The following is a 17,789-nucleotide window of genomic DNA, read 5'->3' on the forward strand; positions in this document are numbered from 1 at the left end:
ATATTTTTTTTTTGCCTGGGTTTTTTATATGTTATGTGGGCACATTCAAAGTGCACGGAACCCAAAATTTTATTTCCAAGAAATGCTCCCAGCGTGCCAAAAAAGTATTTGAAGGTGGCGGCGCAGACCTCCTGTTTTTGTTCACTGCAATGTTTTGGGATTTCACGGCCGAATTTAGCGCGAACTATAAACGATGTGTCGAAAATTTTCTTGTTGGTTTTAATACGGATTACTGTGAATACATCCATGCTTTTTTCCAAGTATTTCAAGGATCCTTTGCAACATTTATGCGGAAGATCGTTTTCCTACAGGCAGCGCGAAATAAGAAGAAAATAGTTAAAGAAGCGAGTTTTTTTCAAAAAGTACATTTTCGAAAAATAAAACTCAGGCCTCAATTTTGACATTTTTTTTGTCGAAGAGCGCTTATGTCAGTGAAAACACCATGTTAATATGTATGTCCTCATTTGCTTTGTTCACGAGATTTAACGGGCCATAATTACCCTTGCTGTGTGTGCTCACTTCAGTGCGATGATAGTTGCCATCAGCTTGCATTGCACTTAAATCTAGTTTTAATTATTTTCCTGCAGTAAAACCTTGCTCTGGTGTCTTGTCGTCAAGAAAAATGCATTCTCAAACTTTAATTATGTCTAGCGTGTGTGGGGATGGGCTTCTGCCGCTCTCTAAAGGCCGAACGCGTACGCAGTTTGCAGCTTACAACCTCAACTTACCCGCCAGTATTCGTTAATCAGAAGCACGCGAGACACCGCGAACACATGGTTTAGGTCACTTTGTCAAAACTCTCCTTGCACACAGAATAAAGCATCTGTATGCAGCGAAGGCCAACTTAATCTGTAACTAAATGCCACAATCAGCAGGCGCGCTGTTATGCTGTTGTTTTCTCACTGCCTGCTTGCTTCCCTTCCATTACATGCATTGTACGCTCTAACCATCTTCCCCATTCGACGCACATTGTGCCTAAGCAACATTTGTAAAAAAGTTAGCTCAATGATTTCCGAGCCGTTTATTTCACTTCCCGCTATCACATGTTTTCGGCGTCGCAGATAACGTCTTCCTGTATCATCTCGACCTTTACCTCAGCGTTTCAGCAGCCAGAAAACGTGCGGTGCGGCATGATTAAGCCATGAGTGGCCGAAGCTTCCCAATTGATGATGTTTTGTTGCTACTTTACTTAAGTGCTTTCCCACGTCGAGGACAGCAAAGGTCATTGGTGGCACCAGACGGACATTACCCTTAGTTTTGACAATGAGTGCGGCCTACAAATTAAATATTACAGCCCAAAGCGCTTAGACACCCTTAGTCATAAAATGTTAAACCGTAAGCAGTTCTGGAAAGGCATTCATGACAGCTGCGCAGATGTGAGATAATATGTGCGGCGCCGTTCAGTATAAACGTTTCGGCTTGCTCTAGGTCTAGCTATTCACTACACGCGATGCGCGCGGCCCATGGCTACGTCCGATTGTTCTGTGCCGATTATTTACGCGTTCACAAAAAGAAGATTGCTGAGGGAAAACGTTTTCGTTGCGCAAATTTTTTTTCTTTGCTCTTTTTGTTGTTGCCTACCTCCAGAAGCTACTGTCATAGGCTGAGGATCTTTGCGACACCTGCGAGGTCTGCTTGCATTGCTTTAGGCTCCTCAAGGAAAACCTGTCTACATCTAACCGGCGATGAGGTAGACCAGGCATTCCTTCAGGAAGAAGAAGCGGCTGATATCTTGAACAGGCGCGCCCATCTTTCCTCTGATGATTGTAGGCGAGGTTGTAGGCTGCAAACTGTTTACACGTGAGCCATTTAGAGGGCGGCAGCAGCCCACTTTTGCACACGCTAGACACAAATAAAATCTGAGAACACATTTTTCTTGACGAAAAGCCACCAGAGCAAGGTTTTGCTGCAGCAGAATAAATAAAACTGCGATTTACGCACAATTCAAGCTATTACAACCATCAGTCGCACTGAAGTGAGCACTCACAGCAAGGGTCACTTTGGCCAGTTATATCTCGTAAACAAAGCAAATGAGGACATATGATATTAAAACCGTGTGTTTATTGACATAAGCGCTCTTCGATAAAAAATTGCCGTCAAAATTGAGACCGGAGTTTTTTTTATTTTATTTTTTGAAAATATACTTTTTTGAAAAAAACTCGCTTATTTAACAATTTTTTTTCTTTTTTTGCGCTGACCGTAGGAAAATGATCTTCCGCATAAATGTTGCAAAGGCTCTTTTCTATATTTGACACTGTTTTCAAATTTCTGTTTGCAATAGTAAAGGCGCCAAGGCGCCTCAAACTTAGGACCCTTTTTTGATTTCGGCCGTGTTTGCCATTTTTTCACATTTTCTTCTTTTTGAGGACAGCATAAAAAAAGCATGGATGTAATTCACAGTAATGCGTATTAAAACCAGCAAAAGAAATTTTCGACACATCATTTATAGTTCGCGCTAAATTCGGCCGTGAAATCCGAAAACAATGCAGTGAGCAAAAACAGGATGCATGCGCCGCCACCTTCAAATATTTTTTTGGCGCGCTGGGAGCGTTTCTTGGAAATAAAATTTTCAGTTCCGTGCACTTTGAATGTGCCCACACAACATATAAAAAACCCAGGCAAAACAAAAAATGCGACCGGACAGGCATGTTCGATCTCTCGTGGAATCACCCTGGCGTTCTTTCGTTTTGTTTTTACAAAACATCTGGCGTCTTTCGTTGGTTTACTTCATCAATCAACGGCGTTTTGAACAAAATTTTTATTGTTTAATCACGCACAGGAGAAATCTCACCAGGCACTACCTTGGAGGTAAACAATGGCTGCTAATGGGAATGAGAGACAGAAGAAGTCGGCTTTTAGCTAACACTTACACTTCTACAGAGACAGAAGAATTCGGCTTTAGTTAACGCGCACGCTGCGAATTTTTATTGTTCAACAACGCACAGGAGAAATCTCCCACCGGCACCACCTTGGAGGTCAAAGGGTAAGACTTGTTACTCACTACTACGAGCACGACGAGGGACGAACGGGTGCCGCTTAAGGAGCTTCGCCCCTAAAAAAAACCTTAACCGTAAAGCACTCCGTACAGACGGTTAAACGGCGAAAACTGAAACGCGCGGCCCTGGTGTCACTGGGTTAATCTCGACCAGTAGCGTAGCCAGGGGGTGGCACACCGGGCCCGTGCCTGCCCGGCCCCCACTTTAGATCAAGGAAGTGCCCCTCCCCCCCGAAAAAAATTTCTGCCTAAGCCCCTGATCTCAACGGTTCATTAAAGTGATTTCCAGCTATTAAGGCGAAAGCCTTAGTTGCCTCATAAAAAGCGAAAGTTGAGAGGCGGCGTCAACACGAGTGACGCGAAAAATCGTCGTCGCGCGATGACGTCCCAAATCGCCAATTTGTGTGACGCCATAAGCACGTCACTGCGACGTGACGCGACCATCATGACACCATCACACGACATCGTCCCTTTGGTCAAAGGTGGGTCGATCACGGAGGCGTCGCGAAACCAGGTGAGTGAGGTGCAGAAAGCTTGTAATGCCTCCGATCCTGGAGGCAATGCAAAACCACGTTATAAGTGCAGGCTGCTTTCGGAGGGGAGGACCAATACATCGACCGAGAGAAAAAGAAGAAGATGGCGTTCACCTTTGAGTTGTCTTAGGCGAACGCATAAGGGATCCTGTGAGTTTTGTTGGTTACGTGGGCCCAAAAATCGTAATTGGTGTTTGCCGTAATCGTAATTGGGCCAGTGCTGGATAGCGGATTTGCCCGGTTTCGGTGGCACGTACGCGCTAGGAGTTTTCTGCGTGCACAGGACCGCCGGATTTTGCTTTCGCATGGACATATAAAGCTTCGCTTTAAAATAATTAACAGGCGGAGAGGTATACAGTAACACTCCACAGCTCGCGCTGATTGGACAGAGCTCGAGAGCTGCAGGCGAACACGCGCCAATTGTCACGGCCGACTGCCCACCTAGCCAATCAGCGTGCGCTCAGATGGACAATACACGTAATGCAATCTTCCAGAACAGCCAGCCGGGTCAATTTTCCGATTGGCTACAATTAAATTAGGGATGGGTTAAGGCTATAGAAAAGGGGGGAGGGGGAGAAGAAAAGAAAATTTGTCGGTACACTATAGTTCTAGGAGACAATATCCGTCAGGGCCTATTCGGCTCACTTTATGTAACGGCTTATCGTGAGGTTACGATGAGGTTTACTTAGGCGGCACACAAATTAAAGTTAAGTGCGTTATAATACATGCGATTATAAAAACCTTGAGTGCCCAAAGTGAGAATGCCTTGCTACTTTCTTTCTCTTTCTATCTTTCTCTCCTCTTTTAGAACATTTTCTTGCAGTGTTCACAACACACAACAGGCGCAATGTGTTCATTCGTAACGCTCAAATAGGTTCCTTATATACAGTCTTTGAACTTCAGGTAGAAATTAGCGTGAAATGCCCCCGTGCAGCTTAAAGGGGTCATGAACCACTTTTCCAAGTAATGATCTAATGGCCTCAGTATCGGAGTGTACTGCCTCCCGAATCTATTGCCGCAAAAATTTCTCGAATCCGTCAAGAATCAGCGGAGTTACGGGGGTTTGGCGCACGCTCCCAGCGCTTTCTCTCTTTTCTCGTGCCGACGAGCGCACTGGAAGCTAGACAGGGAGGGATGGCATGGGGGAAAGAAGTTACGCCAGCGCGCGTCATGAAACGCGATCGCTCTCCCGCTGTGATTCGCTTGCGCGAGTGCGGCTACCGTGTACTGAGGAGTGCGGCGCCGGCAAGTGGCGGCACCCCGCGGCAAGAAGCGCATATGATCCGAACGCCGCTCTCGATTTACGTCGGCTATCGGCCAATAAGCATGCTATGTCTCTTGCGACGTACAGCGGACAGACGCCCCGCCCACCGACGAGAGTGAGAACCGGCCTCTGTTTGAAAAGAGGGTGCCTGGGGAAACGGCAACTTCGCGCTCCGCTTGTGGCCATTACGCGGCGCGCACGACTGTAATATTTTGCAGAGCAGTTCATAGCCGTGTCAGCTTTCCGCAGGATGTGTTTCTTCAATCAGCCCAAGGGGTGCTTCATGACCCCTTTAAAAGAAAAATCGCTGGAGGAGGGCCTACAAGGAAAGCTTTGTCATGAAAGAAAGTAAGTTGGCAAAACAGGAACACAGTAGACAAGAACAAGCCAAACACCGTTTTCTTCTCTTGTGTTCTTGTTTTTGCACAGCCTACCTTCGTCCATGATGCAACCCTACCGACTGGCTCAATTGCCTATCATACTGAAGCTTTGTATAAATCGTTAAGTGGTTTAATTAATGTAGTGTAAAGTCAAAGAGAAGATAAAGCAGTTTCCACTAGATCTAGACGTCACGAAAGGCCACGGATGTAAATTTGGCAGCTTTCTTAACCTCGATCTAAACGTTTCTACTTATTTCTTTTCATTGCGCCCCTCGGAGGAATGTGCTCCCAGCGGGGTCGGGAATCGAACCAACGACCACAGACTCGGCAGTATAGAGTAGAACGGCGGATATCGTCAAGCTATCGGGAGCACGCGAAGGGTTCCGTGAGGGTATACTTTATGACTGAACACGCACTGTCGTCGGCGGTTGTAAAACGAATCCTTTCGTTTCGCTCATTTCATTTTTGACACGCCGGGCCCTCTCGCGAAGTGGACCAGACCTCCTCCTCCTCCTCCTTCCATCCTCCTTACCGCTTCGCACTGCCACTCCTTTACTATTCCTCTGCTCTTCCTCCTCGGAGCGAAGCGCACACACGGTATATCGCTGCATGCGGCGCGCTCAGTGAAACACAAGAAGCGGAAAGAAACGGTTTCTCAGCTGGAATGCTAACATTGGCACAGCACTCGACTCCTCTTCTTCTTCTTCCATGTGGATATAGCGCAGCGCCGCTCCGGTTTGTCACGCCTTTTTCTCCCACTGTTTTTTGTTTCTTCTCTTTTTTTTTCTCGAGCTATCTTCCTCTTGCTCTCGCGTGATGAATGTGTTCTGTTTTTGCGCGCCCTATCGGCGCGCTCACTGCGCTGCGCATATAGTGTATATAACGAGACGAGATGGAGGAGACGGGGAGGAGAGAGAGAGAGAGTGAAAGAAAAGCGAGAGGAAGAAACGAGCCCGTGAAGGGTACAATTAATAACTGACGAGGGGGGGGTTGCATACGAAGAGAAAAAAGAAAGGAGCAAATAGGAGAGGCATCATCGGGAAGATGGAGAGGTCGTTTGGAGGTTTGCAGGCAGTTACCTACGTCAGAAAGTGAGAGAGAGGTTGGAGGAAGAGAAGGAGAGTAGCGTATCGTATACGTGGCGTTTGAAAAAGTGGCCTGCCCCGGTCGTTACTTTAGTGCCTGTTTCGAGACCGTTAGTGCGGCGGAGGATCGCCTTATAATTTACGCCGCATCCTTTCGTCTCGGCCGAAGAAGCGAGCATCCGGAGTTTGCGACGAGGAGGTTGGAAAAAAGAAAGAGAAGGAGGGGGGGGGGAGTTGCGTAAGACCACTGCTGTGGCTATGCGTGGATGCGGTCCGATGAGCCTGCCGGGGAAAAACAAGTGTCACTGTCTTTGCGGTTTGTTTGCTTGTCCTTTTCTTTCTGAGTAATTGTTTCACTTTCGTTCCAACCCTCGGGTACACACCTCTGTCTTTCGCTCTTGTGTCTCAAAGTTAGACAAAGGAGGTCAGAAAGAGAGGAACGACTTTATTTTTGTTGACCCGGAATGACGGGTCTCCCGGAGGTTAGAAAATAGCACACGAGATCTATTGTGTCGAACCCGCGGTTGGAAGAGGTTTGCGAAGCCAGGGTTGTTGGAATCAGTCGTGCTCTTTTCGGCTCGTTACCGCGTCTTTATTTTTTGTTGAAAAATGAGGGGGGGGGGGGCACTGATTGCTAGTTCGGTCTCATCCTCATTCAGACCGACGTCGCAAACTCCTGAACCAATCAGATGTGTAGGAACACTTTTACGAGGCAGTGGCTGTGCGAGCGGATGCGAATTCGTAGTGGCTACGGATACATATCGCGTTAGCTGGTATGAACATCAGTCGCCTTGAGCCACTCCTTGGTCGTCAGTCACAAAATGGTCGTGCGACCAGTGTTAGTCGCAGGCATGAATGAGCATGATGCATGAGCAGATGCATCTGGTACAGCCAAAGACTTGTACCAGATGCATGGGTGGTCACATACATATACCTGTACTATCGTCACTACATATAAAATTTAGCGGGTTGTCTCAGCAGTATAGGTGATGCTGAAAGTATACTGCGGGAGGTGTTAAACATACGCTCACCTTTCTCGGTCTTGGTGTAGGCTGCCGCCGTGTGGCCGACACCGTGCAGCAGCTGCTGGATGGACGAAGGCCGCGGGTGCACCTTGGGCATCTTGACCGGCGGAGGTAGGTGGTGGTGACCCAGCATCTCTGCCACGCCAGGAGGGACGCTCCTGCGTTTAATTAACGAAGAAGGCTTATGAGCTCAGGAAATGAAGATGGACAAGTCCCGTATTGGCAACCTATTTAGCCTGCCAATTCCTGCTCACGTGTGAGTTATAGAATCATGAGATTTGGCAAATCAGTTTCGACTTAAGCCTGCAAAAGTGGATAAAGGTGCACCACCCATATCACGAACGCTAGGAGTTAATCACATCACGGACATCAGCCGAACTAATTTCCCATACTCGGCGTCCCTGCGTCGGTCCTTCGACTTGTCGACGATTTCGCCTTTGAGCTGTAATCCGCTAGCCTCCTCGTTAGCTCAGTTAACGTACAAGCAGACAAGACAGTGCGCCTGTGTTGCGTCTATGCCTTGCGTGCAGTACAATCTATCTACAGTGAATGGCAGGTAATGCATAACGCGAGAGAGCAGCAGCCCCTTGGAAACATTGAACCAACGTACGCGGGTGTTTCCTTTAGGAACGTCTCGCTATGAAAGTGGCGTATACGCTCTTCTGAACCTGTCAAGATTTACTCTATACATCAAGGGACAGCCGCAACCGCTTTCCAAGACGGGACAGCCGTCATTTTTCTTCTTTTAATCGCTCGTAAAAGAAGTTTTTACTATATATGGGTCATGCATTATAAGCGGAAGCCTCGGACTGCTGTGACTTCGCGCGAGGTATCGCTTTTCACGACCAGCTTGATCGAGGAGCGTTGCCGAATGTCGCGTACAGCGATGGGGGCTTCTGCTTCCGAACGCACGATAGCAATCCTCAAGAACGGGGGGAACACATTCGAGTGCGATATCTGGCTTGTGATGTCGCCGCCAAGTCAGCCCCTTCTTCAGCGTATATAGTATAGAGTATAGCTCTCGAAAGGCGGTATAGTTGATAGCGGTCTTTTAACGACCGCTTTGAGAGCGCTTCGCCAGCATGAAGCTCGAGGACATAAAAAGCGGGCGCGTCTCCGTATCCCCCAAAGATGCCGTCTTCCTGGACGGATCACGACTGCTGCTTCGCGCACATTGAAACGCGCCGCAGCTGTCACTTAATATATATAGGAGGATGACCCGAAAATAAACTCCGACACGAAGTTTTTGCTGTAGAAGCGCAGTCGAGGTGTACGAGTCTATCTGTAGAGAGCGTAAGCGGAAGAATTCGAGCGTTTGATTTCCGCTGCGGTAATTATCGCTATATCCGTGAGCGGTGGCTTTGTGGGAGATGGAGTTCCGCTGCTGAAGACTACGTCGCGGGTTCGATTCCAGGCCGCGCGCCGGCTGCTTTCTAGTGAAAGCGGGCTTGTTTAGATGCACGTAAAAAAAATCCATGAAGCCAAAATAATCCAGAGCATTACACTGCGGAGTGAATCACGTTTTTAATTATTACTATTTTAGTTAATCACTTAAACGGTAGCAGCCGCGCGTGGTTTCTTGACCAATAGGACACCGCCCGCTTCTGGATGAGATGGACTTCAATCTATGCTGACTGTTTCATTAGTAAACGTTTACCTCTCCGTCTTGTTTTTTTTTTTTCATTAATTCGCGTTACAGTGACTCTCTTTGTTAAACCACAAGTCTGTCTTGCTTTTTTTCCGGATTCATGCTATTTTATTTTATAATATTTGCTTTTTCAGTCTTTTTGCGTAGCGGATAACGTACGACCACGGCCTCAAGAACTGAGGAAGCCGGCCAGAACAAACGCAACATCTGTTACGTAAACGTTCTATCATTTTGTGTTCACCTACACAGGGCACGTTCCTTCGCATCAGGCCATTCTTCCGAGTGAGTAAAGATTGCTTACACACTTCGATCGTTCGTACATCACCGCCGCTACAAGTACGCACTTGCGAGTTACGAACAAATCATCGGCATGTCATCATTAGCAAGCAGTCAGACGTGCGCTTAGAAAAAGTTATCATAAACTGATGACACTCTCCAGTGAACATTGTCGCCCTACTATAGCTGCAGGAATGCTGATCAAACGGTGTGGCACAAAATACATTTCGAGATCAACCGAACACCGAAAATGTACAGCAATTGTGAAAAAAAAAACAGCTTCATTCTGATTTCACGCGAATTGAAGCGCATCTTATACTCACCAGTCTTCTGCGTCGCAGTCCCTGAAGCCTTTGGCGAAAGGATTGCTGGCAATCTTCAGCTGCGTTATCTGACAAAGAGTCCAAACAAACATTCAAATCAGTAATTGGAAGAAAAAAAAAAGCCCATTTAGCTAAGGCGAGCACAGCAGAAAGCCCTTGCTCTCACGAGGCACTCATTAAATTACATTTCATTCACTTTAATTCACTTTGACATTTAATTTACAGGCATACAGTTTTAATACGCGTATATTAACGTTTGGTTCCCTGTTAATTCCCGTTTAATTCCCTTACACACCGATACTACTTTATTTCACTTTAATTCCTATTCGAATCAGGTACACGACAGCGGTGAAATATACACATATAATCGATACGTGAAATGGCATTCGGACCCTTATTTGGGCAGACACGGATTGAATAAGAAGCATGTGTGAACAGACGAATACGCAAATTTTAGCCGAAGGCGGCGAGGCAAAGTATCGAGTAAACGTGCTGCTTTGCACATACACGATTTTGAAACGGTGCGGAACACACACTGATATGTGTCGTGTGTGTTACGTACACATAGCGTTTCAAAGTCGGTCTTGGTTTCGTGCAAAACGTGGCGACGCCGGCGCGATTGTACGTGCAAGCAGCACCATGCGTCGAAGTCTAGCTTTTGATTTCCACCCACCACATTTCAGAAGTTAGTACAAGATATACACATATATGTAGGCGCATCTGGCCTTCTCGAGACAAGGGGTGCTATGGCTGGTCATTGTCATATTCCACCATTGGTCAACTCTGATTGGCCCTGAGGGCTGCTACGGTTTCCCTGATTGGCTGAAAATGCCGCCATTACATAATTTGACAATATGGCGGAATTTGACCACGTCCAGAATAGCACCCCAGGAATGAACGAGGCGGGCGTTTCCTTGGCGTAAGACTGCAGAGATCAGATTTTCCTTCGTCTACTCCCAGGTATATAGCGCTACGAGTCACATGTCTGAGCACCGCATCTGCTGTTTCTCAAAACGCGGACGCTCCGACAATGGGTGGGGCAGCCGACACTATATCGAAAGGCTCGGAGGACACTCAAACTATCGGCGGACTGATGATAGCCGCGCCGTCAACGTGAGCTTCACCGTCACGTGATCTCTGCCATACTGATTAAAGCCCGTGGGCTTATCGAAAAGCCCCGCACTTGGAAAACATTTACGCATCTTCGAACTGCGAACTCTGCTTCGCCCGCTCGAGCTGATACGATAGAGAAAAGGAGAAGAAAAGACGAAATAAAGATAAAACAACTGGCGCGGTTGTTGCCGAAGAAAAGCGTGGCGGTGGATAGAGAGCGCCAGAGAAACAAACAAAGCAGAAACCCCCGACAAGCAGACAGCGAAAGCGGATTGTCAACGTCCGTGTTCGCGCGGCACGAGAGCAACCGTGTCGCACTCGCGCCGCGTTGCCCGATCGCCTCGCCTTCTCCTCGCGACCTGTCGTCGAACACGCACCGACGACGCGGCGGGGCCCGGCGACGCACAATCGAGGCGTTGGCAGATTCGAGCCACGCGCTAGCCCGCTCGCTCGCGCGTTAGTGGCGACCAAGTGAAACAGAAGTTTCTGTTTATACTCTCCCTCGAAGAAACCAAAACGCCCGGATAGAGAAGGCGACGAAAAAACGTAGCACTATACACAGTGCGTGCGGGACCCCACACGTCACGGTTTCGGCGTGTCACGATCACGTGACTAACACTCTTCGAGCTGTACGGTTCAGCGGCGACGTCTCGCGGTTAATTTATAACGGCACGCGCGCTCTGCTGTGATACTAACCACCACCACCCGCAGTCCGCACCCACCATACTACACCAACACTCACTGCCCCAAGTGCTTCTCTATACGTACCACGCTTGGGACAAAACATTCCACTAGGCGCCGCTTTCTGCAGTGCACTCGCGCGCGCATGCTTTCGAGCGCACGTCATCGCCTGGCTGCCGTACGGGCTTGCCCCCCCCCCCCCCCCCCCCCCGAGGGTGAGAAAGGTTTTTTTGTGAGCAACAAGTGATTTACCGCCTGCCTGGCGGCACTCGTCTTGAGGAAAGTTCGCTTCTTCGTCTTCTTCTTTTTATTATCAGTATTAGTACGGCCTTTCGTGCTTTTCTTTTAGACATCGTCCCCCCATTTTCCGAGCGTGCATTCTTCTCTCCTCTTCGTCTTCTTCTTCGACGACATCGGCGGCAGCGAACTGCAAACTCCCTTCTTTTTTGAGACTCTCGGCTCGCGCTTGCTGGCAATGTGGAGCAAAAGCGAAGAGATACTACAGGAACAAAAAAGAATTATCCACCAAAGAAAGAAAGAAAGAAAGAAAGAAAGAAAGAAAGAAAGAAAGAAAGAAAGAAAGAAAGAAAGAAAGAAAGAAAGAAAGAAAGAAAGAAAGAAAGAAAGAAAGAAAGAAAGCATGGTCCACAACTTTGCCACCACCATGCGTGCGAAGCGGGACCTTTACAAATTACTCGTCCCCTGTGGGTATACCCGAGTGAGCTTAGCTTCGTCGTGCGCCGCGCTCGTCCCGAGGAAGAAAAACAGAAAAATAAAAACTGAGAAAATGACCTCGCAACTCTCGAGTATCGTCCCGTCAGCGCTGAATTACGGCACTCTGGGAGGTCATAAATGCTGAAACTTGCGCGACCCGCGCCGCAACTCTCCGCCACGGCTCGAGCGCTGACGAAAGAACGCCAAGGAAGATGCCACGCGGTTTGCGGGGTGGTAATGACGCACACTACGCAAGCCAGCAAGCAAGCAAGCAAGCAAGCGCGCACACCGACCGGCATATTCCGCGTCTGTTTGTTTTGTCTTGGACGACCCCGTAGCGGAGGACGCAGCAGAGACGCGAGGAATGTGAGCGGCGTGGCTTCCGCGACGGAAAAAGAGGAGGTGTTTTTAAGGAGCCGTTATTTTCTCTCCTGAGAAGGAAAAGGAGGTGTGCGTCGCTTCGACGCTTTCGCTCCCGTTTCTGAAGGTCCGACTCATCCAGGAAGAATTCACTGCTGCTCTTGTAAACAAAAGTTTGCTCTCTCCCTTTCTCTCTCTCTCTCTCTTTGAGTGCCCGTGAGCGAAGCTACGACGCATAGCTCGAGGTATCGTCTGTACACAATCGAAGCTCGAAGCACCGTCTACACAATGCAAGCTCGGCGTATACAATCTATACTATAAGCAAATTCTAGGTTGTTTCTAGGCCTTAGCTAGGTGATGAGGGTTGCTTCTAGCCTTCTATAGGTTGCTTCGAGGTCGTTGCTAGGCTTTAGCTAGATGATGCTCGGTTGTTTCTACGTTGATTCTGAGCGCAGAGAGGTTCGAGTTAAACCTAAGACAGTCACAGACACAACACGGATGTCCAAGCTCCAGAGACCGAAACTCGCACTGAAACCAAGCGTTTGCACCTCTCATACAGTCACAGACACGACATGGATGTCCAACCAGCGACAAACTCGCGATGAAACCAAGCGTAGGCCTTCCATCGCTCCGGGTTCTTCTCGTAGCCGCCGTTGCCTTTCCCGTTCCCTAGTGTTGGGCGAACTATTGCCTTCTTTTTTAGTGGACCAGTGGTGAGTAGTGGGATTTGCCCACTTTCTGTGGTACGTACCCGTTTATGATGATGACAGTTTTCTGATAGGTCGCACAAACTTATGTGGCACATACCCGTTTGCTTGGCTTAACCGTCGAGACGTCGCCGTCGACTCCAGTGAGATCAATCGAACACAAGTTAAACTCACCGATACATTTTATTCGTGGCCTGAAGGTTATGTACCATCTAAGCATGCCGTGCGTCGGACGACGCCATTTTACCATCCACTTTGGCTGGCAATATTAGCTTACGTTTCATAGAACCGGCAGCCCGCATGACATGACCAAAACACCAAAGTGTTAGCTTGAAGTCGTTCGAGGTCATTTGGTTCGAAATGAAATTCGAGTGCAATCTTTTGTGTATAACTGAAAGAAACTTTGGTTTGGAGGTCGTTGGAGTAATGGAATACGTTGGGTGAATGCATGCACGGTGAAGGCATATATAGGGTACCGTACTGTTTCTGCTTGATCTATAATAGAGCACAATATCAAGTTAATGTAAATTGCAACGGCTTCGTAGGCCATGCCTCGTCAGATCGCGGACAGTGAAAGAAACGGAGGAGGAAACGCATAGATGTTAATCAAGCACCGTCTACATCATAATGTCGGGTGACGAAATAGACAGGAAAAAAAAAGTAAAGGTTAGAAAATGATAACGATGCAGTTAAATGAACGCCCACATATAAATGCATGATGACAGTTTACAGGCACTTGTAAAGTCCAGTGCTGTTTAAAAAAATACAGCTTTATATACTGAAATTTAGACATACATGTGCTAATTTGTACGGTACCTGTCAGAATAGAGTTGTAACAGCGTAAACAAACAAAAAAAAAAAAAAAAAACCCGAGCGCAGAAATGCAGCAACGACTCATGCGTTCATCGGCCGGCGGATAGGTGACGTCGCTATGTTGCGAAGCTATATATAGACGTCCGTACAACTGACACACGCACGTCATATGTGCGTTTAGGGATTCAAAATACTTGTCTATTCTTTTCTTTTTCTTGCTTCTGCGAATGTTCTATACCGTCCAGTCGGTTTAAAGCGGCCCGCAGTATGAGTCTATGGCATGGCCTCGCAAGCGTCGTCCACGCTGAGGACCATAAGGGCCTGACCACACGTACGCGCTGACACGCTGCAACGCGTACGTGTGGTCAGGCCTTAAGCGCGTACTCTGTTGCACTTTCTCCAGAAAGCGGGAGAGAATAAAACTTCTTTATTTGAGAAGAGAGCTCAGGAGAGGCTTCCTTAGTCAAGGACAACACCCCGAGTCCAGGGCCCTCACGGCCATCCTTAGCTGATCTTTGAAGTTGCAGATCGACAACTGAGTTCTGTGACCTTTTTTTCTGATTGCGCGATGAGCGTTGTATACGCCTTCCGCGCGCATCACACGCTCTCTCCTTCCTTCTTCGTTCTCTTACTCTTTTTCTACCCGCTTTCTCCTGCTCCACTGCAGTACGGTAGCAAACCAGGTGCAGCACAGTTAAAGCCCCCTGTCTTTCCTTTGCATGTATGTTTCCATCTGTCTTTTCCAATATCTCATACCCCATTAAAAGGGCATGGACTTGAGCCTATTAGCACGGCTTCGTAACAGTAAACAGCGCGGGCAAACGGTGCAAGTCCTGTCCGTCTTTCTCGTCTCGTTTGCTCGCGCTGCTTCCTATTATGAAGCCGTTAATGATTTTACCTGGCTTGGCCACGATTATGCACACCTCTGGAAGGCTGCAGGGCTGCACGAGCACAGCAACAGTAAAGAGTCGTATATTGTTGCTTACGGGTCTCGCGTTTGTAACACTGTGACAGTTCCACTCAAACAAAAAAAAATAAAGAAGAAGAAAGAAAAGAAGAAGATGCCGTGGAACAAGCGTTTTGTAAGCCCTCGCCTGAAGTAAAAATAAGTAGGACATATAGTAGCATGTATTGGCTTTCACTTTGCCGGCCCTGGTCAGTTTCTTGCCGCGATGCAGTACAAGGGAGTTGTGTAGCACGGAACGGTTCGGCACAGCGTGATGTGTTTTTTCTTGGCGTACAAAGCGGTATCACTTTACTCACGGGCTCGAGCGCGCGTGTTGCAAGCGCTGCGCTGTCGAAGCCAGCGTGCAGGATGTGAAAGAGAAAGGGGATGGGGGGATGTCCTTTGGGGGAGGATAACGGAGGCAACGGAGGGGCGTGACCCTGCAGAACACATGTGGACACTGCGGCAGAAGGGTGCGCCGTCCGGTAGGGAAGAAACATGGCCCTGTTTGCTGCATCGACTGGCCGGCTGTCAGCGTATAGCGTGTTCCACACTGTGACGTATTACGGTGCTTGTTTTAGGGGCAGAACGATGGCATTCCTGCAGCGCCTCGACGACGGATACATTGCCCCGAGTTCTGTCAAAGCAAAACAAAAAAACACAGTACAAAGTGGGGAGACGTGTGAAAGCAATGGGTGGGCAACGTTCTGTTACTTGTTGCTTACTTCGTTCGCTTTAAGCATTGAGTTTTGTTTCTGTTCTTTTCAATGCGCTGTGCTGTACGCGAGGGCTCTGGTGTTGCAAGGCTGCTCCTTTTCTTGGCGTCATAAATTTGAACACGTAGGAAATTGAGCCGAAGTACGGGAAGCGCGGTCTGCATGGGCATTCGCTGACGAAGCAGGATCGTTTGAGCTATTAACGCGTTACCCAGGAAAAAAATGCAGATCTTCATTGCAGAATGAAGAGAAGAATATTCAGCCTTTTGTTTTTTTAATTATAAGGAATCTTAAAATGTTGAGGAGATATGTTGCTTACACAATGAGTTTGTGCACTGTTTCTTCAAGCCGTTCCATACGCCCGTCTTTAACGTCACCCATCCATATGCATACTGCGTTTGCGACCCCATTATCTTGAACGACTGATTGATTAAAGGACTATCTTATGGGCTAATCGGTCTTGTATAACTGTTGAGAAAAAAGCGTGCAAAAAAAAAACGCACGCACGAGAATGGGGTTGAACTCAAGAGCATGTGTTCGTACGTCCCTTCTTTCATGCTGCGCTCTCTCGCTCTCTCTCAAGCGCATAGGTGTGCGCACAGGGAGGGGTGGGGGGGCAGGGGGGGGCGGCCACCCCCCCTAATCACCTAAGAGGGGGGGGGCGCAAAATCTGCCCCGTACATTGACCTTTCTAGTCACATAAGAGGGGGGGGGGGGGGGCGCAAAGTCTGCCCCATACATTCACTTAGTTGGGTGGGGGGGAAAGGGCGCTGCGATGAAACTTCGCCCCCCCTGATGGAGAACCCTGCGCACGCCTATGCTCAAGCGCATATTCCACACAGCCGTTAGCTTCAATATTTCAGGGCAGTACACGGCGGTTACACAGAAGCTAAAGAACGCGATAGCTCGGAACTGCCTTTCGCCACCTACATGGGGTCCTGATTATCACCCACCCAAATCTCAGTGCGGGAACGTGCTCAAATTCCGCTCCGACACAACTACGGCCGAACGTCGAACCAATTACCTGGTGGTTCGCAACGAAGCGTCATAGACATCGAGTATTGCAACGACCGCTTCCTGAGAGCAACGTTAATTCCGAGGACACGAACGTGTAGTATGCAGTCATTGTGTACTGCGCAATCACACTGCTGCTACGATGTCATTAACTCAACCAGGGGTCCGAGTCAAACATGCGGCCCTTATCTTCGTCCCATATTTTTATTATTTTTATTTGGTTAATAAGTACGTGCATAATAGTTCAACTTTGCTAAATAGTACCTGCGTTATTTTCTCGCCTGCTGCGATTAGTAATCGCAGCAGGCGACAACACCTTATGATAAGGTGTTGTTCGGCGTAGGCTGCACAGAAGTGACTGATTTCAAGCATTTTTTTTTTTCGAGAGGCACACCACGCTGTCATCATGTGTTGAAACATAACCATGTAACAAAAGGTCTAGTATATTTCATAATCGGCGTCCAGATTTTAGTCATTCCGGAGGTTGGTATCGCTGTGTTTCTCGAACCCTGACGTCAAATCCCTCGCGGAAATGACCCACATGTGAGATAAGGGAAAGCAGGGCTTCTTTCTCAAAGCGCAACATTAACTGAGATTCCCTCTCCTGGCCCTTGCGGGATTACATTTTTCGTGACTGCGGCCCGCTAGCTGAGGTGAGTTCGAGACCGCTGAATTAAACACTCCGACAGATAATTGATGGTAACCATACCAACAAGCCCAAATCGCCACCCTCATCCACTCCGACAGAAACGCGCGCATTTGATTGTATATATGGCCACGAGCGTCGTACAGAGCCGAACGCCTCTGGGACATCTTCGCACCCTTCTGTTTTTTTCTTTCTCGGAGTTTAACAAGTTCAACGAAGAAGTTGAGCTAATCCTCTCTGCTACCGGCGAAGCTTGGCTCTCTCGCTCTTCCAGCGTGAGAGAGAGAGATAGTGTGTGTGTGTGAGAGAGAGAGTAAGGGAGAGTCGACTCTCGGCAGCGTCACGGCGCTCGCATCCAGGAGAGCGGTCATTTGTCTCGTCCTGACAGCTCTCCCGTCTCGTCTGTCTCGCAGCCCCGTGGCGAGACTCCTTCCTACGCGCTGCTGCAAAGCGCACAGCATCCCAACTTCTACGAGGAGCTGAAGAGGCAGACGGACCACGGAGGAGAAAGACTCGCCAACGCCTGCCAACTCCTTGGTTGCATTACGGT

The 17,789-nt window shown here is 48.3% G+C and overlaps 2 protein-coding genes across 2 annotated transcripts in view; one reads left to right on the forward strand and one right to left on the reverse strand.

Moving 5' to 3' along the window:
* Positions 1-17,789, forward strand: part of LOC119390336 (cytochrome c oxidase subunit 6A2, mitochondrial) — a 673,327-nt gene that overhangs the window by 158,520 nt on the left and 497,018 nt on the right. The gene's annotated exons all lie outside the window — the stretch shown is intronic.
* LOC119390326 (T-box transcription factor TBX1-B) overlaps positions 1-17,789 on the reverse strand; it is a 97,610-nt gene that overhangs the window by 18,380 nt on the left and 61,441 nt on the right. The window contains exons 6-7 of the mRNA XM_037657923.2: positions 9,530-9,597; positions 7,289-7,440 (exon numbers count right to left, since the gene is read on the reverse strand). Coding sequence (XP_037513851.1) covers positions 7,289-7,440; positions 9,530-9,597 — 220 coding nt within the window. The remainder of the gene's footprint in view (positions 1-7,288; positions 7,441-9,529; positions 9,598-17,789) is intronic.

The sequence above is a fragment of the Rhipicephalus sanguineus genome, chromosome 4, assembly GCF_013339695.2.
Source record: "Rhipicephalus sanguineus isolate Rsan-2018 chromosome 4, BIME_Rsan_1.4, whole genome shotgun sequence".
In the NCBI taxonomy this organism is placed as follows: domain Eukaryota; kingdom Metazoa; phylum Arthropoda; class Arachnida; order Ixodida; family Ixodidae; genus Rhipicephalus; species Rhipicephalus sanguineus.